General features: G+C 51.9%; 1 protein-coding gene across 7 annotated transcripts; it reads left to right on the forward strand.

Moving 5' to 3' along the window:
* The first annotated feature begins 292 nt into the window (after positions 1-292).
* SEPTIN12 (septin 12) lies at positions 293-16,450 on the forward strand. Of its 7 annotated transcripts, none has more exons than XM_087870766.1 (14): positions 293-1,115; positions 1,215-1,329; positions 1,701-1,894; positions 5,006-5,058; positions 5,695-5,781; positions 6,503-6,687; positions 9,838-9,963; positions 10,074-10,155; positions 11,706-11,843; positions 11,986-12,103; positions 12,192-12,287; positions 14,893-14,989; positions 15,914-15,965; positions 16,053-16,450. In XM_087870766.1, exons 3-14 carry the CDS (start codon positions 1,841-1,843, stop codon positions 16,258-16,260), a joined length of 1,296 nt encoding a protein of 431 aa, XP_087726892.1. In that variant the 5' UTR covers positions 293-1,115; positions 1,215-1,329; positions 1,701-1,840; the 3' UTR covers positions 16,261-16,450. The 7 variants fall into 7 exon arrangements, with proteins under 7 accessions (XP_087726892.1, XP_087726889.1, XP_087726897.1 ...); XM_087870763.1 differs by having other exon boundaries at positions 293-785; positions 1,178-1,329; XM_087870771.1 differs by having other exon boundaries at positions 293-785.
* The last annotated feature ends 4,309 nt before the right edge of the window (positions 16,451-20,759 follow it).

Raw genomic sequence — 20,759 nt, forward strand, 5'->3', positions numbered from 1 at the left:
GGGCTGCCTCAGAACCCTGTCCTCTGAGACTGGGCTGCATCCAGGCCTCCCGCAGTCCAGCCCCTGCCTGCCCCCTCCCACACCACCCCTCAGCCCTTGCCCTGTCCCTTCCCACTCCCCCCAGCAGCCCCACCCCTGGACCCCCACCAGCCTCCGAGCTCCCCCAGCCAGGCAGGTCCCAGGTCCTGAGAACAACTACTTCCTGCTTCCGGATCTGCGATAGTTGCCACCTGAGGCCCTTGCACCTTGGCAACCAGTCCCACCCTTCCCAGGGGGTGGCCAGACTCCAGAGGGCGGGGCTGTCCCCTGGCAGGTGTGCTTACAGCCTCCCGACAGCAGCAGGTGCTACAGGACCCAGGGAGGTAGCCGCGGGCCCGGAAGCCTCTTCCTTTGGGGATGTTTCACTGTTTCTCAGCCCAGACTAGCAGCCCGGAACACAGTGCGCCCTGGCCCGCTGTGGATTTGATGAGTGAAGACGGGAGAGAGGGAAGAAGACTGGAGGCAGGAAAGGTGGGAGGGAGGGGAGGGAAACATGGTTTTCATCCCACCGCCCTTTCCTAGGCAGGTGGGACTTGCCTGGTACCATGCTAGGAGTCTTCTGTGTCCTTGTTTGCTCGCTTCTAATCTGCAGGATGATCCTTACGAGAAGATGATTATCCTCTCTCAAATGAGAACTTGGGGACCTGGGGCCCTGACGCTGGCCAGAAAGGCAGCGCTCACTCTCCCTTCCTTCAGCACAGACCCGTCCAGGCCCACCAGGGGCCAGAGGCTGCTCAGCACTGGAGGTCGGCCGTGAACCAGGCAGACACAATGTCTGCTGCCTGTGGTGCTTGTGGTCTAGCAGGGGAGGACGTCTCAGCTAGTGTCGGGCTCCACACCTGATGCCATATGTCCACTACCGGATGCGTCCTCGTGGCAATCCTCGGGTGGCTATTCCTGTTCTCCCCACTTACTGGTGTGAAAGGTGCCACCTTGAGAAGTCTGGCAATCAGCTCAAGTCACACACCTAATGTACTCATTTCCTGTTGCTGCTGTAACATACCAGCACACACTTAGTGGCTTGAAACGATACAAATTTATTGTCTTACGGTTCTGGAGGTCAGAGTCTAAAAGAGGTGGGCAGGGCTGTGTTCCCTCTGAAGGCTCTAGGGGACAATCCCTTCCCTGCCTTTTCTAGCTTCTCATGGCCACGCACATTCCTTTGTTCATCCCAGTCTCTGCTTCCGTCCTCATCTTCTCTGACCCTGACCCTCCTGGCCTCCCTCTCACAAGGACCTCTGTGATGTCCATCAGAATCCTTAATGACATCTGCGAAGTCCCTTTTGCCAGGTAAATTAACATATTTGCTCCAAGTTCCAGGGATTAGGATGAAAACATCTTTGGGGGCCATGATTCTGCCATCTATATACCCAGAGTGAGCAGAGAAGCCAGAACTGGGACCCAGGGATTCAGATCCCAGAGCCCTTGACCAGCATATTCTAGGGTCTCCTGTCCTGGGTCCCCTTCTTATACCCTATGATCCCTCCGTCCCATTCTGAGATCTCAGATCCCTGTTGCAGAGGCAGGGTCGTTTTGAAGCAACCGGAGTGTTATTGCAAAAGGAGGGGTTGGGGGTGCAGCCACTGTGGAAAGCAGTCAGGTAGTTCCTCAAAAAGTCACACATGGTGGTGATATCAAACGCCCACCTATTCCACTCCTAGGTATAGACCCAAGAAAACTAAAAACAGGTTCTCAAAGACTTGAGCACAACTGGTCACAGCAGCACTAATCACAAGAGCCAAAAGGTGGAAACAGCCCAAGCGTCCATCAACCGATGAACACCATGTGATCAGTCCGTGCAATGGCACGTTATTCAGCCGTCCAGGATGAAGTACTAACACCTGCTACAAAAGGGGTGAACCTCAAAAGCATGATGCTCGGTGAAAGGGGCCAGACCCAAAAGGCCACACAGAGTGTAGTTCTGTTTCTTTGAAACATCCAGAACGGGCACATCCATAGCGACAAAGTAGTTAGTGGTTGCCGGGGCTGGGGCACGTGGGGGCGGAGTGAGTGCTTAGTGGCGATGGCATTTCTTTGGGGTGATGAACGTGTCTCGGAACAGAATAGGGGTAGTGGCATTACCACACGGTGAACGTACTCAATTCTGATCTGCCACTTATCTGCTCTCTTTAGAACAGATAACGGTGGGGGAGCCTGGGTGGCTCAGCTGGCTCAGCGTCTGACTTCTTGGTTTTGGCTAGGGCCATGCTCTTGGGGTCCTGGGATCAAGCCCCCAGTTGGGTTCTGTGCTCAGCAGGGGATCTTGAAGATTCTGTCCCTCTGCTCCTCCCCCGTCCCTCTCTCTCTCACTAATACATAAATAAATCTTAAAAAAAAAAAAAAGAATAGATAATGGTTAGTTTTATGTGAATTTTACCTCAATTTTATTTATTTATTTACTTATTTATTTTTAAGTAAGCTCTACACCCAACATGGGGCTTGAACTCAAAACCCCAAGACCAAGAGTTGTACACTCTACCAACTGAGCCAGCCAGGCGCCCCTTTACCTCAGTTTTTTTTTTTTTTAAGATTTTATTTATTTATTTATTTATTTATTTATTTATTTATTTGAGAGAGAGCACACGCAGGGGGGAGGGGAAGAGGGAGAAACAGGCTCCCCACTGAGCGGCGAGCCTGGTGTAGGGCTTGATCCCAGAACCCTGAGATCATGACCCGAGCCAAAGGCAACTGCTTAACCGACTGAGCCATCCAGGCACCCTTTACCTGAGTTGTTTTTTTTTTTTTTTTAAGATTTTATTTATGTGGCAGAGAGACAGCCAGCGAGAGAGGGAACACAAGCAGGGGGAGTGGGAGAGGAAGAAGCAGGCTCCCAGCAGAGGAGCCTGATGTGGGACTCGATCCCGGAACGCCGGGATCACGCCCTGAGCTGAAGGCAGACGCTTAACGACTGCGCTACCCAGGCGCCCTACCTGAGTTTGTTTTTTTTTTTTTAAGATTTTATTTATTTATTCGACAGAGATAGAGACAGCCAGCAAGAGAGGGAACACAAGCAGGGGGAGTGGGAGAGGAAGAAGCAGGCTCCTAGCGGAGGAGCCTGATGTGGGGCTCGATCCCATAACACTGGGATCATGCCCTGAGCCGAAGGCAGACGCTTAACCGCTGTGCCACCCAGGCGCCCCCCTACCTGAGTTTTTAAAAAGAGGGAAGCATTGGGGCTCCTACGTGGCTCAGTCGGTTGAGCGTCTGACTGATTACAACTCAGGTCGTGATCTCAGGGTTGTGAGATCGAGCCCCAAAGCAGGCTCCATGCCCTGCTTCGGGCTCCTGCTCAGCAGGATTCTCTCCCTCTGCCCCTGACCCCTCAAATAAATAACATCTTTTTAAAAAATGTTTTAAAAAGAGGGATGGGGTGGGGCGCCTGGGTGGCACAGCGGTTAAGCGTCTGCCTTCGGCTCAGGGCGTGATCCTGGCGATCTGGGATCGAGCCCCACATCAGGCTCTTCTGCTATGAGCCTGCTTCTTCCTCTCCCACTCCCCCTGCTTGTGTTCCCTCTCTCGCTGGCTGTCTCTCTGTCGAATAAATAAATAAATAAAATCTTAAAAAAAAAAAAAGAGGGATGGGGTGCCCAGCTATGGCCCCCGTCCCCCCACCATTTGGCCTGGCTGGGTGGGCAGGAGGCCCTCTGTCCGCTCTCCTCCCTGCTGACCCTTAGCCTTCCTGTCCAGACCCCTGGGTGCATTGTTTCTTGTTTTTCATTCCCATTATGAAAGTAAGACCTTTCCATGGTGGGGCCGGGGAGGCGAGACCTTCTCATTAAAGAAAATCTAGGACATTCCAAACTGTTAAAAAACAAAAACCACCATTAGAGTCCCCAAACCCAAGCAGAGCAATGATGGGGAGGCCATGGTAGGACGTATTTCAGGTGGGTCAGACCCCCCCAGACTAGGTTCCTGCTCCCAGCCCATTAACACCTACCAGTGTGACCTTGAGGCACAATCCCTGACCCTGTCAGCCTCAGTCTTCTCGTCTGTAAAATGGGTGTGTATGTAGTATTTCCCCCTTCTCGGGTTAGACTAAATGGAATAATACACATAAACACTTCCTTAGCCCAATGAGGTGCTCTAGAAACACACACTAGATGGCCGTGTATGACTCACCCAAACTGTGGGTGTGATTCTCTCTGTTCTTTGATGGCTCACCTGCCATCCTCACACTGCTCAGATCACTTTACCCTGGGCTTTTCCCAGTCAGCATAGCCAAGAGCACCTTGCAGATGACTACTGCTTTCTGCAAACCTGATAATCCCGCTTGCGATGCCGGTGGCCACCCACTGAGGCTTGTGTTTTTTTCCCCCAATTGTTCAGAATTCTACTGCACTCACATGTGATTTTTGGGGGGTGGCGGGAGTGTTTTCTCTGCAGAGCAGCTAATATCCTTAGGGGACATTTGCAGAGGCCGACTGTACCTGTTCAAGGCCAGTCCACAAATCCCCAGTACTGTTTGGTCAACCACACATGACGTTCTCATTCGCTTTGATGAGGAGGCCAGGCCTCCGTATCCCTCAAGAGCTGTGGACTGGTGGCTTGAGAGATTTCTCTGTTGGGAATGGAACCATGTTCCAGGACAGTCTGTGCTCCGGTCCTCCTGCCACAGGCCCAGCCCAGCCCCGCTCCCAGCCTCAAGTCTTGACAGTGAAGTTAGAGCCTCTCCCGTCAGATGTATAGAAGGTGGGGGAGAAGAAGGGCATGGGTAGAGAGGGACGGAAGGCCAGTTGGGGCTCAGGACGCCGCAGGTGAGTGGATTGGGGCAGACTTGGTGAGTTCCAGTGGGGAGAGCAGGGTCAGCAAGGCACCTCCCGCTTTTGTAAATGGTTTCACGAGCACACAGCCGCACCCTTTACCCGTCCGTGGCTCCTTTCACGCTACGACAGTAGGGCTGAAGGGTAAGTGCAGTAGAGATGTCATGACCCGCAAAGCTCAACATCTGTACTATCTGGGCTTTCAGAGAAAAGGTTTGCCTACATCTGGGACCGAGGACTGCTTACTGCCAGGAAACAGGTGAGAAAGAACTGAGTGAGATGGATTTGGTATAAGAAACATCTTATCACGGGCTCCTGGGTGGCTCAGTGGGTTAAGCGTCTGCCTTCAGCTCAGGTCGAGTCTCGCCTCAAGCTCCTTGCTCAGCAGGAGGCCTGCTTCTCCCTCTGCCTGCCACTCCCCCTGCTTGTACTCTTTCTCTCTCTCTGACAAATGGATAAATAAAATCTTCCAAAAAAAAAAAAAAAGAAAAGAAACATCTTAACAGGGACACAGTAGGGAGGGGTGAGGACTATGGCAAACTGGAGAGTTCGTGGCCCAGCTAAAGAGGGCAGCTCATCAGCTGTGGGCTGGGCCCAGAATCACCAGGGCTTACATTCTTTAAGACACACTGGAAGTCTAGATGTTCCTGTGAACGAGAGGAACAGCATTAGAGGGTGAGCACAGGGACTCAGATCCCACCCCGCCACTTCCTCACTAGGTGACCTGGAGCCACGGGCTCAGACTCTCCCTATAAACCGGAGGTAGGAACAGCACCAGCTTCAGAGCGCCGGGATGGTTATTAAACAAGCTACCATCCGAGGGTCCCTAGAACAACGCTTTGCACAGACTCCGTGTGGGTGAATATTTCCTAAATCAATCTTTTGATTTTTTCAGTGCTGGCGATTTAAAACACTGTGGCACCAGCAATGGACAGACCGAAGAGGACACACGGATGTTCTGCTTTCCAGCTATGGGTCACAGGTTGGTTTCTCCCAGCAGAGTGGTTAAGGGATATGAATTTGGAAGTCAGAGGGACCAGCTGAAGCCCTGTTAGCCCAGTTAGGTGACCTTGGGCGAGGGAACTGCCCAGAGGCCCTGGGTTCTTGTCTGTAACACTAGGCCAAGGTCATTGGAAGGATTCAGGGTAGTGTTCAGAGGGGACCCTGGAGGAGCTTACCGGTCCCTGCCCTCAGCTCCTGCTGTAGAGGGGCCCCACCCCCATCCCATGAGGGGGAAAGGGGTGGAGCTCAGATTCTTCAGTTAACTGTCACCCCGTCCCCTCCCCCTCACCACACACACCAGGGTCTGCCAGGACGCGTGGTGGCCCCCTGGAACTCCCTCAGAGACCCAAGGCCATCAGGTGCCACACAAAAGCTGCTCCTCCCTTTCTTTCTGTCCCCATGGGTCCAGACCCTGGGCTTTGCCAGGCTGGCCACATTCTTGGGGGGGGCAGTATCTGAGCAAGGATCCTGCCTGGACCATGGGTGGGGGCGGGAAGAAGCTGGTGTGGGGGAGGGACAGATTGACAGGCTCCTTGCACTAAGGCCCTTGAGCCATGGAGACGTGGAGGGTGGGTAGATTGCGGGGTATAATGGCAGGAGTGCCTGGCAGCAGAGTTCAGGAGCCAGAGTCCAGAGATGAGAATTCAGGGGTCTCCCCTGGAGCCCCAGTGACCCCTTTCTCCCCACCACCCCAATGACAGGCATTGCTGTGCCCTGGGCCCCATGGACCCCATGAGGCGGTCCCCCTCCCCCTGCCCATCAAGACCCTCCAGCCCCAGGACCCCACCCTGCGAGATGCTTGGTTACGTGGGCATTGAAGCCGTGTTGGACCAACTGAAGATCAAGGCCATGAAGATGGGGTTTGAATTCAACATCATGGTGGTGGGTAAGTGAGGGGCGGGGACTCACAGGGCAGAATGAAGGGTACAGTCTCGTGGGCCTGGGCATGTTGCTTCACCTCTCTGGGCCTCAGTCTCCCCATATATAAAGTGGGTCTGCTAAGAGTCCCTCACCAGGTGTTATAGTGGAAAATCTGGAAACGCTGGGCATTAAAAGACAAAAATTACCCACAAAGCCCTAGTCAAACCCAAAACGAGCAATGAAAGGGGAGGTTGTGGCAGGAAGTGGTGAAGTCCCAGACCCAGATCCTGGTCCCAGCCCTTAACACCTACCAGTGTGTGACCTCAGGCACAGTCCCTGACCCTCTCTGCCTCCTTTTCTCATCAGGCTTAGCACAGTGCCCGGAGTTAAGGAGGTTCTCCAGAATTGCATTTTTATATAGGCAAAATTAATTTTGTAGGTCAAAGCTACAATTTTAACAAAATAAACACAACATAAAAGGTCAGAGTGTATAGCACTAATGAAGAATATTATTCTAAGGCAGTGCTGTCCAATAGAAATATAACATGAGCCACATAACGTTAAAATTTTCCAGTAGCCACCTTTAAAGAAGTGAAGAGAAACAGGAGAAATTAATTTTAACCATTTATTTTATTTAACCCAGACTATTCCAAAATGCTATCGTGACATGACATGTAATCCATGTTAAAAAATGATCCATGACGGGACACCTGGGTGGCTCAGTTTGTTGGGCATCGGCCTTCAGTTCTGGTTATGATCCCGGAGTCATGGGCTCGAGTCCTGCATCGGGCTTCCCTTTCTGCGGAGAGCCTGCTTCTCCTTCTCCCTCTACCTGCCGCTCCCCCTGCTTGTGCTGTCTCTCTCTCTCTCTGTCAAATAAGTAAGATCTTAAAAAAAAAAAAAAAAAAGATCCATGAGACCTTTCGCGTTCTTTTTGGCACACCCAACCTCAATTCAAATTTGCCGTATCGCCCACAGCAAGAGCCAAATGTGTGACTCCCAGATAGGACCGTGTCAGTTGTGCACACAAAGGTGTGTCCTTCGTTGTGAAGCAAGGTGTTCCCTCCTGCAAGGTGTGGTCCACAGAGTTTGAGATGCCCCCACAGCAGGGAGAATGGACCATCCACAACCACGGACAGTCTGGGTGTACCTCACCAAATAGTGTCAAGTGAAAGGAGCCAGACAGGAGAGCACGGGCTGTGTGATTCCCTAAGACAAGGGTGGGCAGAACTGCTTCCTGCTGCCAGAAGTCAGGGAAGTAAGTGGCTGTTCCTGGGGTTTGGGGGCTAAGAGCTACTGAGATGAGGCATGAGTAGGCTTTTGGGGAACTCTGTGTACCATCTCTGGACCCCTGCTGTGTCCATGGGCTGTTGAATTTGTGAAATGTGTTGAACTGCCCATCAGCTTGAATGGATAAACACAATGTGGTCCATTCATGTGATGGAACATTATTCAGCCACGGAAAAGAACGAAGCACCCACAGCTGGTACGACATGGACGAATCCCGAAAAGATGATACTTAGGGGAAGCAGCCAGACACAAAAAGGACAAATATTGCATGATTCCATTTATAGGAAATGTCCAGAATAGGTAAATCCACAGAGACAGAAGGCAGATTCGTGGTTGCCAGGGGTGACAGTGGAGGGAGAAGGGGAGGGACTGCCGATGACTGTTGGGTTTCTTTGGGGACAATGCAAATGTTTCTGAGTGTTAAAAAAAAAACAAAATTCAGGTGCACCTGAGTGGCTCGGTTGGTTGAGTGTCCAGCTCTTGATCTCAGCTCAGGTCTTGATCTCAAGGTCATGAGTTCAAGCCCTGCATTGGACTCCATGGCGGGTATGGAGCCTACTTAAAATAAAAAATTAAAAAAAAAATTCAGGGGTGCCTGGGTGGCTCAGATGGTTGGGCGTCTGCCTTCGGCTCAGGTCATGATCTCCAGGTCCTGGGATCAAGCCTCATAACCGGCTCCCAGCTCAGCAGGGAGTCTGCTTCTCCCTCTCCCTCTGCCTCTCCCACTGCTTGTGCGCTCTCTCTCTCTCTCAAATGAATAAATAACATCTTCAAAATAAATAAATAAATAAATAAATAAATAAATAAATAAATAAATAAATAAATAAATCTAAAATTAAATAAAAATTCAACCTAATCAAATTGAAGATCTAATTGGCTTTATTACTTGATTCATGAGTCAGGCAGCATCCCAACCAGCAAGTAGAGGGGAGCTCCAAGAAGCTGTGCAGCATGGAAGGTTTTGTGGTTGTTGTTGCTTTTTCTTTTTTTTTTTAAGGTTTTTATAAGAAGTAAGGAAGGAGGGGGTACAAGGAAGTTATTAGCAAAAGGAAAGGATTGTTCCAGGCAACGCTGCTTTCCGTTAGGAGACAAGCAGGGGATCCTAGGGGGTTTGCCTCCTCTTTCTTTGGGGGAAGGAAAGGCCCATGTGACATTACCTCATTGGTGCTGACCAGAAAATTCCTGACCTACCAGTTAAGACTACATTTCTGGGGGAGGTGGGAACTGCAGTTAGGTTAGATATTAAGCCTTCATTTGGGAACTTGGCCTAAGTGACATCATTTTGCGCCTGTAGTTTTCTTTTCTTTCTTTCTTTATTTTTTTTTAAGATTTTATTTATTTACTTATTTGAGAGGTAGAGAAAGAGTGAGAGACAGCACGTCAGGGGGAGCCGCAGAGGCAGAGGGAGAAGCAGGCCCCCCACTGAGCAGGGAGCCCAATGTGGGACTTGATCCCAGGACCCTGGGACCATGACCTGAGCTGAAGGCAGACACTTAACCGGCTGAGCCACCCAGGAGCCCCAGGGTGCAGTTCTCTTTTTACTGGGAGTTAGAGGTGGTGGGTGCACAACACTGGGAATGCACTAAATGCCACTGAATTGTTCACTGTATTTTTTAAAATATGTTATTTGTCAGGGAGAGAGAGAGAGAGAGAACAAGCAGGGGGAATTGCTCACTTTGAATGGCTAATGGTTCATTTTTTATCATATGAGTTTTGCCTCATTAAAGAGGAGGCATAAGCTTTGAGGGGGACCCTAACTATAGTAGCCACTTCTCTGTATTTATGTTATGCTATTAAAACAGTTTACTTTCTAAAAGTATTTAAGAGGCTGAGAAGCATTGCCTAAAAATGTCCAACACCGTTGTTGTCCTCTGGTTACCCCCAGGCCAGAGCGGGCTGGGCAAGTCCACAATGGTGAACACCCTTTTCAAGTCCAAGATGTGGAAGTCCACCGTGCAGGGCCTGGGGACGCCCACACCCCAGACGCTGAAGCTGCAGTCGGTGACTCACGGTGAGTAGTCCCCCACCCCCACCGATCCCACCCCACCCCACCCTACCCCACACCCCCCACACACACACCCCCCCCGGCCAATCTCTCCCCACTCCACTCTCCCCCCACAGTCATTGAGGAGAAGGGCGTGAAGCTCAAGTTGACGGTGACCGACACGCCTGGCTTTGGAGACCAGATCAATAATGACAAGTGGTGGGTCCTCAGGAGTGGGCCAAGCCCTGGTGGTCCCTACCCCTGCCCCTCTGGCCTCTGGGAAACAGCCCAGCCCTGAAGCAACCTAACCCAGCTGTGGCATCATTGAGTCTCAGTTTGTTTGTCTGTATAATGGGTGTGTGCAACCATCCCTCCCAGACTGAAGGGAGTTAAGTATGGAAAGGTCAGAGCTTGCTGCCTGGAATACTTAGTAGTTGCTCGATAAAGGTCATGGCATAGCAGGAGTTAGAAGCCCACACTCCAGAGTCAGGACTGCTGGGTTAGACCACTTCCCAGCCATGTAAACTGGGCGAGCCTCAGTTTCCTTCTTTGTCACTTGGGGGTGATGATACCCACCTTGCAGTGTGATTCTAGGCTCTCACTGAGAGCCCAAACCTGTGACAGTGGATGGTAACACACACACACACACACACACACACACACACACACACATACACACTCAGAACTGGTTGCATAATCTGTAGGACTCAGTGAGATGAAAATGTAGGGCCCCTTGTTCAAAAAATATGAAGAACTGTAAAATCACCACCACAGAACATTCAACCAAATGCAGGCCCCCCGAAGCACGGAGCACTGTGGGACTGCTCCATCCACACTCCCGGGAAGCCAGCCCTGGACACGGTGCTTCAGAGAGCACGTACTGAGCGCAAGGTCTAGGTTCTAGACTTGGGGATACAGCAATGAACAAAACAGATGAACATCTTGGTCTACATGAAATTTACATTGCCGTGGGCGTGGGGGCAATGAGCACAGTAAATCAGTTATACACGGGGTGAGCCTCAACTCTGTCATCCAAGCAGGACGTTTCTGAGAGTGAAAGGTGTAGGGAGCTGTTGGGGGGATTGCAATTTTAAACAGAGTGATCAAGCTTAATAAGGAGACACTTGGGCAGACTGCCAGGAGATGAGAGAACGAGCCATGTGCTCACGTGGGGCAGGCTGTTCAACACAGAGTGGCCCGTGCACAGGCCCCGAGGTGGGTTTGTTGGCGGAAGGCTGGTGTGGCTGGCGGTGTGTGAGGGGCAGGGCGAGGAGTTGGAGAGGGCAGGTAGGAAGCAGCAGTGGGATGGGGTTGGGCCTGGTAGTGCAACTTAAGGACTTTGGCTTTCCCTCAGCCACTGCAGGCGGAGCAGAAAAGGGATGTGTTTGAGTTGAGTCCCAACAGGGGCAGGAGAGATGAAGGGAGGGGACTCAGGAGATCCTCGTGGCAATGGGACTAGCATCCGTGGTGGTTTGATCCAGGCTGTGACTATTTATCTCTTTCAGTACCACACCCCTGCAAAGGGCAGGTGCTCTTATTGTCCCCATTTTAGGAACAGGGAAGCCAAGGCCCCAGCTTGAGAATGGCAGGGGGCCTCTCTGATGATCCAGAGGAGTGGGAGGCGGGTACTTGGGTAAGCAAGGGCCTTAGGTTGTACAGGACTGAAAGTCCTGTGTCCGAGCCAACTGGGGCGATTGGTCTTCCTAGCAGGGGGATGGGGTGGGGCTCCCAGGGTGGGGCTCTGAGCTCGGGTCCATCTGCTGCCCCAGCTGGGACCCCATCCTAGGCTACATCAGTGAACAGTATGAGCGGTACCTGCAGGAAGAGATCCTTATCACCCGCCAGCGTCACATCCCCGACACCCGGGTGCACTGCTGCATATACTTCGTGCCACCCACTGGGCACTGGTGAGGCGGCTGGGCCTGCTGGGGGAGGGCCAGCTGCCCAGGGCAGAGAGGAGGAGGACTCCCCGGCGTGGGCTGTGGGCTGGCACCCCCTCACATGCTCACCACTGCCCTCACCACCATCACTGCCGTACCGCCTGAGCAGCCTGAGGCCCCTAGACATTGAGTTCCTACAGCGGCTGTGCCGGACCGTGAACGTGGTGCCTGTGATTGCCCGGGCCGACAGCCTGACCATTGAGGAGCGAGAGACCTTCAGGCGCAGGGTGATCTGGGCGCCCAGGGTGATGGGGTCGGTGGGGGCAAAGAGGAGGCAGAGTGCACAGGATGAGATGAGGTCACCTGCGTCCCCAGATCCAGCACAACCTGAGGACTCACTGCATCGAGGTGTACCCACAGAAATGCTTTGATGAGGACATCAACGACAGGATCCTCAACAGCAAGATCCGGGTAGGAGGCCATGACGGGCCGGGCGGGCTGTTGTGACCAAGGCTGGGCGATTTGCTTTCTACTCATCCTTCCCATCCAAAGATTCATCTCTCTCTGCAGTCGGGGGGGAGGTTCACATACTTCTAGTAGGTATGAATCTCCATACACCCACAAACTCAAAAAGTGAACGAGAAATGGGTCGTATCGACAACCCACAGAATGGGAGAAAATGCTTGCAGATGATATATCTGGTAGGGACTTGTATCCTAAACATTTAAAGAACTCTTACAAATCAGCAATAAAAGATAATAACCAATTTAGAAATGGGCAAAAGTTTTTTTGTTTGTTTTTTTATGTGGGCTCCACACCCAGTATGGAGCCCAATGCGGGGGCTTGAACTCACGACCCTGAGATCAAGACCTGAGCTGAGTTTGAGAGTTGGACACTTCACTGACTGAGCCCCCCAGGCGCCCCGGGGCAAAGGTTTTGAAGGGACATTCCCCCAGAGAATTTGAACAGATGGCCAATAGGCACATGAAAAGATGTCAGTTCGATATCACTCGTCATAAGGGAAACGCAAATCAAAGCCGTGAGACGAGGTACCACTGCACACCCACTAGGACAGCTGTGGTCAAACGGACAGGCTGGTGAGGACGTGAAGAAGTTGCGTTTGCACAGGCTGCTGGCAGTCCTTCCAAAGGCTAAATGCCAAGTTAGCGGAGTACCCACCAGTGGTTCCACTCCCAAGAGACAATGAAAACCCACGTTCACATAAAAACGTGTACACGGATGTTCCTGGTGGAGATACTCGCCATAGTCAAAGAGTGGAAATAATGCACGTGTCTATTAACTTACGAACGGATAAACACACGTGGTGTGTCCACACAATGGAATATTCTTCAGGCTTAAAAAGGAAAGAAAACTTGCCACAATGCGGTTGACGCTAAGTGAAAGAAATGAGACGACAAAAGGATAAACATTACATGATTCCGTTCTGAAATGTCCCAAACAGGCAAATCCCATGGAGACAGAAAGTAGCTTAGTGGTTGTTGCCTGGGGCTGGGGGTAGGGGGCAGGTGTTGGGGGGGATGGGGAGTGACTGCTAACGGGAGTGGGGTTTCATTTCGGAGCAGTGAAAATGCCCTGGAATTATATGGTGGGGACGGGTGCACAGTCTTGTGAACTGTACCTTTAAAGCCGCTGAACCTGTAAAAGCGTGAATTTTATGGTACGTGAATTCTCAGTAAAGCTGTTTCAAAAAAGGAGAGGGGGAAAATAGCATCTTCTTTTTCCCCAAATCAAGTGAATTCCAACTCCAAGCCCCCACCTTGCTGTCCTTGTGGTGCGTCCAATGTCAGTCTGACCTGCAAAGGACCCTGGTGAGGGCTGGGATTCATCATCCGCCGACCCCAGGCCTTGACTCCCTCCCTGGGGGACCCTGCTAGCCTGCACGGTGGCAGCCCTACACAGCCTCAAGGCCAGTCGCCTTTGTGCAGTAAACAAACCGCACATCTGGACATGGAGGCCCTGCTTCCCAGCTGGTACCCAATGTCTCCACACATTCCCTCTTTCCTCTCCCGGCTGGTGCAACAAACAGGATTTCCTGTGAAACACTCAGAGAGCCTTGGCCTTCGCCGCCTTCTGCTTCCTGTCCCGAGACCTGCGAAGGCAGCCGCGGGAACAGAACCAGAAGCACAGGGAGAACAAACCTGACATCTCAGTAAATCACCCAGACACCGAACATTCACTGAGGGTTTGCTGTGGGCGGGCGCACACTACACATGCAACAGAGACCTGCTATTGTTAGCACCCGCATTGCTCCTCGTCACAGATTAACTCTTGGAGAAATGAAAACAAACCCCGGACAGGACCTCGCAGCTTAGGGATTCGAGTCTCCACTTCTGGCCACGAGCAGATGAACACCCGGAGTTTTCAACAGGGCTCGGCAAGCGTTTTTTTGCGAAGGGCCAGATGATGGTACATGTGTTAGACTCTGAAGGCCACGCGGTCCCCGCACAATCACCGCCGTCTGGTGTTGCAGCACCGAAGCAGCCTAGACCAGAGTGAATGAACACAGGCTGTGTGCCAACAGGCTTCCCACGTGGGAGAACGGGCGCGGGCCCAATCTGCACACACTACAGGTTGCCAAGCCCTGGGTACAAAGCTGGGTCTTTTAACCCTCATGATAACCGATGAAGGTGGTCGCAGTTCCTTTTTCCCAGGTAAGAGATGGGCCATCAGCAAGATGATGTTATTAATGTGACCCTGGGTAACCTTCCCCAACATTCACAAAGCCCTGCGTATGTACCATTCTGACTCCCACTTTACAGAGGAAGAAACTGGGCCATTGATGAGATTTTGTATGTTGTGCCTTTTAAAAAAAAAAAAAAGATTTTAAGTAATTTGTATACCCAGCATGGGGCTCGAACTCACAACCCTGAGATCAAGAGTTGCATGCTCCACTGAGCCAGCCAGATGCCCCGTGTCTTTTGACTTTAGATCTCTGTGCTCTTTCTACCACTTGCTCTCTCTACAGAGGACAGCATACCTCTCCCACTGCACCTCAGCGACTTCTCTCCCCACCTCCTAGGCAAGGCCAACCCTTCTGCTTCATGTCCTCCTGCAGGACCGGATCCCCTTTGCTGTGGTCGGGGCTGACCGAGAGCACCTGGTGAATGGGAGGTGTGTCCTGGGCCGGAAGACCAAGTGGGGCATCATCGAAGGTCAGTGCAGGAACTGCAGAGAACGCAGGTGGGGGGCTGTGAAAAGCCAGGCACATCCTACTGCCTTTGGCACCCTCAGCACCAATCATGGGGCCCAGAGTGGGCAAGCCCACAGTCAGGAAACAGACAGACCTGGGGTCAAGTCCTTCTTTGCAGCTAGGAGGCCTTGGGCAAGTTCCCCGACTGTCTGTGCCTCAGTTGCCTCACAGTGCAATGGGCATGATGACAACATCAACGTCACGGCCATTTGCCTTTGTGCAGTAGATGAAATGCACATCTGTACATGGAAGGTGGTTGGACAGGGCAGGCCACCACTTTGCACAATGCCCAGCACCCAGAAGATACCCTAGGCATTCACCAGAATTTACTGTGGGCCTACTAGGTACCAAGCTGACTATACGTAGTTCCTGAGGGGATACGATGAAAGCAGGACTGGCAAGGTTCTTGTCCCCATAGAGCTGAGACAATGACAGGTGGGAGAAAGTGGGGTGGGACACAGAGCTTCCTAAGGGAGCAGAAGGAGGCCTCCCTGAGGGGAGACTAGGAAGAGAAGGAGGGGCAGCCAGGGCCTGAGCCTCCAATTTATCAATATAATTACTAGAAGAATATAATATACGTGGTATATATGGTATATAATACAATGTCACGTAGTAATGTAGTCACTACTAAGTGTACGATAAATGATTAGTGGATTCATTGATTCAACTATATGTAGGAGCTGCCTGTACCAGGTGCTGGGGACAAAGCAATGAATGAATGAGTGAGTGAATGAAAGAATGGGAGGTGGGATAAGACAGAAATGTGGGGGAAAGGTTGTGGTGGATATTGGGGGCGCGCAGCATACAGCGGGCGCTTACTTGGTGCTCATCGAGGGCAGGCCGGGCGGGGCGGGGCAGGGCCAGCGCTCCGTGTCCTGTCTTGCAGTGGAGAACTTGGCACACTGTGAGTTTCCCCTCCTGAGAGACCTGCTCATCCGGTGAGGATGCAGGGAGCCCGGGGGGCTGCGGGGACCCCAGGGGGACACTGTGGCGGGGCCTGGGCTGAACCACCGCCCATCTCCCAGCTCCCACCTCCAAGACCTGAAGGACATCACCCACAACGTCCACTACGAGAACTACCGTGTCTGCAGACTCAACGAGAGCCACCTGCTGCCTCGCGGGCCCGGCTGGGTGAACCTGGCCCAGACCCCCGCAGGCCCTCTGGCCGCCCCGCAGCCCTCAAAGGTGCACCAGCAGGCCCAGGAGGACTCCGAAGACGGCGACGAGTACTGAACAGCAGGGCACTCGGGGCCTCCTGGTGTCCTTGGCAGCCCCCAGCATACACCTATGTACTAGAGCATGTATTAAAGGTGGACATTGCTTTTTATGAAAAGCTGTGCTTTGAAAACAAAAGGCATCCTGTAAATGATTTCTTTGAGTCATCCTCAAATAAAAGTATGGTTCTTTTTATTTTAAGTTACAATGTGAGACCCCAGGCCCTCGGGGGGTCCTGAAGACCTGGGAGCTTGTGCCTTGGACAACCAGCCACTTCTGCCCCAGAACCAGAGCCAAGTACCAAATCAGGCTCTGCCACCACTGCCAACCCTCCTTCCTGGCACAGGGGAAAGTCCCCATCTTCGGCTATCTTCCCCAAACTCTGTGCCTCCCCTCTCTGTCTTCCTCTTTGCCCTGCACTGGCAGACCAGTGTGAGGAGAAGGTGGTTGTCTCAGCTCAAGCAGGGAGAGGAAATCCATTCTTCCTCTGCCTTTTTGCTCTTTTAGAGCCCTCAACAGATTGGGTGATGCCCACCCACAGTGGGGAGGGCAATCCTCGTTACTCCATCTACGGAATCAAATGCTAATCTCTTCTGGAGACACCCTCACAGACACACCCAGAAATAATGTCTTGCCAGCCATCTGGCCATCCCTTGGCCCAGGTAAGTTGACACATAAAACTTAACCATCACGCGAGCTAAAAGTTGCCTCTTCCATGATGCCCTCCGTGACTTCCCCAGTCTGATTACTCACTGCACGCGCTGTATGTATCACATGGTTTATTTTCAGGCCAGTCTCCCTATCAGGCTGGGAGGTCTGTAAGGAGATCTATCGGCTTCATCCTGGACACGACAGCTGCTCGGGACCCGGCTGTTAAATGAAGGAACCCTACCTAGAGCCCCTGCCTCGTAGCTATTTACCTGCGGACCAGGCTGGAGGAAGCCCCCGGGGCCTGTGGGGACCCACAGCATCCACACCAACATCTCAGAGGCAGCCGTGTTGCCACAGAGGAACTGAACACATTCCTAAGGTCGATAGTCGCCCCAGGCAATACGGCGAGGTCTACAACACACACCCTCGGGCTCAGCCATTGAATTTAGAGATTGTATTAGAAGTTGTTTTTTTTTGGGGGGGGGCTCCGTCCCTAAGTGTCCGACTTTTGATTTCGGATCATGTCATGATCTCAAGGTCCTGGGATCGAGCCCGAGCCTGAGCCCGTGTTGGGCTCCAGGCTGAGCGGGGGTCTGCTTGAGGATTCTCTCCTCCCTCTCCCTCTGTCCCTCTCTAGCTTCGCAAATAAAAAAGAAAGGAAGAAAGAGAGAAAGGAAGGAATGGAGGGAGGGAGGGAGTTGTATTTCTAGGAACAGATCTTAAGGATAGACCAGAGTTTCTCAATGTCAGCACTGTTGATATTCGAGGGCAGCTGTCCACGCATTATAGGCTGTTCAGCCCTGGGTGTCCACCACTAGACGCCAGTAGCACCGCCCCTCCAGCTGTAACACAAAACTGTCAACATTGCCCAACGTCCCCTGGGAGACCATCTCCCCAGTTAAGAGCCACTGCTGGTGGCACCCGGTGTAGTAAGGACAGAAAACCGCGCACCTGCCACCAGGAATGGGCGGGCAAGTGAATCATACCACACGTGTTGGTTCCCTATGGCTGCTGTCACAAAGCACAAACGGGAAGCTTGAACAACACACTATTCTCTCACCTCACGGTTCTGGAGGGCAGAAGTCTGAAATCAGTATCACTGGGTCAAATTCAAGGGGTCAGCAGGGTGCTCTGCTCTGGAGCCTCTGGGGGACAAGCCGCTTCCCTGCCTTTAGCAGCTTCTAGAGGCTGCCGCCATCCCTTGGCTCGTGCCCCCCCTACCTGGCTTCAGTTGTCACACAGCCTTCTGTAGTCCAGTCTCCCTCTGCCTGCGTCTTACGAGGACACGTGTGACTATGTTGGGGCTGCTGGCATAATCCAGGATAATCTCCCCTCCTCAGAATTCTTGATTTAATCACATCTGCAAAGCCCCTTTTGTCATAGGAGGTAACGTACTTATCAGTTCTGGTGCAGGAACTGGATATCTGGTGTGGGGGGGTGTATTCCTTAGCCGCCACACCACAGAGTACAATATGGTCCTTGCAAAGAATGAAGTAAGAGCACCTGGGTGGCTCAGTCAGCTAAGTGTCTGCCTTTGGCTTAGGTCCTAATATCAGGGTCCTGGGATCAAGCCCCACGTGGAGCTCTGGGCTAGGTGGGGAGTCTGCTTCTCTCTCTCCCTCTGCCCCTCCCCACCCCGCTTGTGCTTGCTCTCAAATCAATAAAATCTTTTAAAAAAAGAAGTAGGGGCGCCTGGGTGGCACAGCGGTTAAGCGTCTGCCTTCGGCTCAGGGCGTGATCCTGGCAATCTGGGATCGAGCCCCACATCAGGCTCTTCTGCTATGAGCCTGCTTCTTCCTCTCCCACTCCCCGTGCTTGTGTTCCCTCTCTCGCTGGCTGTCTCTATCTCTGTCGAATAAATAAATAAAATCTTTAAAAAAAATAAAATAAAATAAAAAAAGAAGTAAACATTGTATGATCTTGCTTATTTTTTTTTATTTCTTTGAGAGAGAGAGAACACCAGAAGGGGGAGGGGCAGAGAGAGAAGGAGAAGCAGACTCCCCAGTGAGCAGGGAGCACAATGTGGGGCTCCATCCCAGGACCCCGGGATCACGGCCTGAGCCGAAGGCAGACATTTAACCGACTGAGCCACCCAGGCGCCCCAGTATGATCTTGCTTATGTGGCAGATCTCAAAGAGCTGGATTCATAGCAACGGAGTAGAATGGTGGTTGCCAGGTGCTGGGGTGCGGGGGGAAAGGAGAGGCAGGTCAAAGGTGACAAACTTTCAGTCATAAGATGAGTAACTCCTGGAGATCTAATATACAGCATGGTGATTATAGTTAACGATACTATGTTGTATACTTGAAAGTCGCTAAGAGGACAAATCTTAAATGTACTCACCACACTCAAGGTAACTATGTGAGGTGACAGATGTGGGGTGACAGATTATTGTGGTGATCATTTCACAATATATATGTGTGTCAAATCATTACATTGTATACCTTAAACTTACACAAGGTTACTTTTCGATTATATCTCAATGAACCTGGAAGAAAAAAAAATTGAGGCAGTGCTATCATCATCGATGTGTTAATTCTACTCATAGATCTTTAGGGTCCAGTCTATGCTGCTACAGAGACTGACAGTTCAGCAGGGAACAAAACCAAGTCACTGCCCTCAGGAGCGTGCACCTAGGTGGGACAAGATCCTAATAAATAAGTAAAAAGTGGGCATGATGAATACTAATGGATTCTTTGGCCCAAGTAAGGCATTTAAGGTGTATAGGACAGTAAGGTTTATAATTGGAGGAAGGGGTCAGGGAGGGCTCACTGGGAAAGGAACCTTGGTAAAGATGTGAAGGAGCAAAGGAATAAGCCGCGGAGATAACTAGGGCCCTAGCATTAAACACAGGGGAAAGAAGCCACTGCTAGTGCAAAGGCCCTGGGGCAGAAGTATGCTAGACGTGTTCAAGGAAAAGCAAGGAGGCCTCTGTGGCTGGAGCAGCATGAGCCAGGAGAGAGGGAGGGAGTAGGGGGAAATGAGGACAGAGAGGCGGTGAAGGGCAGGCCCACAGTCTGTTGAATGAGTTCCCCATCATGACTCTGTGCAGATACAGAGTGATCGCCTAAGGACATTGATGAAGGAAAACAAGCAGCCGTAGAGAGCAGAGCAGATGGCAGCCCATGGGGCATGAATATCTCCATAAAGGTACTGAAGACCCCAGAACCAATGGTTGCTTCTGGGGAGGTCAGTTGCATTGGAGGTCAAGAACGGGAAGGAGACTTAATGTTTATTCTGTCTCCTTTCGTACTGTGTGGAATATCAGCTCTTGTCCCTTCCCTGAAAGTTAGGATCTGCTGCAATCAGGGACGCCAGTGGGTGCTGGCAGAAAGCCTCTAGCCTGCCTCTGCCACCCGCCTTCCCGGTCCCTCTGCTGCAGCCTCCCTCAGCCCCCAACAAGCTGCTCTTGTGGCGTGGCGTTCTCACCCAGCTGCCCTCCCTTCTTCACTGGGGCAAGCTTCTTTGCCGGGGGAGGGGCATTCCAGGGAGTGTTGATATTTCAGGGAGTGTTGGTCCTGCTCTCTGCCCATGACTTTACCCCCCAGCTCTGGAAGCTTTTGCCATGCCCACACTGACTCCTCCACTCCTGCGTGGCACAGACTCTTCGTTCTGTACCCAGGAATGGCCTCACATAGATCTCTTGTGCAATTCCTGCCCGGCACCCGCTGGCTGAGGGCTGAGGCCTCATCTGACACATCTTGGGATTTCCCAGGCCCAGCAAGCAAGGGTTCTGCCCCCTTTAAACTGCAGGACTTTACACAAGTCACCTGACACCCCGGAATAAATGTCCCCGTGTGTGAAACAGGAATAGCAACGACTCCCTGCCTCAGGGTTGTGCGTAGATAAACAGTTTTGTTCTGTAAGT

This window comes from Ursus americanus, chromosome 2 (assembly GCF_024610735.1).
Source record: "Ursus americanus isolate L20-20 chromosome 2, mUrsAme1.1.p, whole genome shotgun sequence".
NCBI lineage: Eukaryota > Metazoa > Chordata > Mammalia > Carnivora > Ursidae > Ursus > Ursus americanus.

Coding starts and splice junctions, on each gene's coding strand:
- SEPTIN12 (XM_045783948.2), top strand. CDS start 4,718: ATGTATAGAAGGTGGGGGAGAAGAAGGGCATGGGTAGAGAGGGACGGA. Junction 12,104..12,191: donor GAGAGACCTTCAGGCGCAGG/GTGATCTGGGCG, acceptor CTGCGTCCCCAG/ATCCAGCACAACCTGAGGAC. Junction 12,288..14,892: donor TCCTCAACAGCAAGATCCGG/GTAGGAGGCCAT, acceptor GTCCTCCTGCAG/GACCGGATCCCCTTTGCTGT.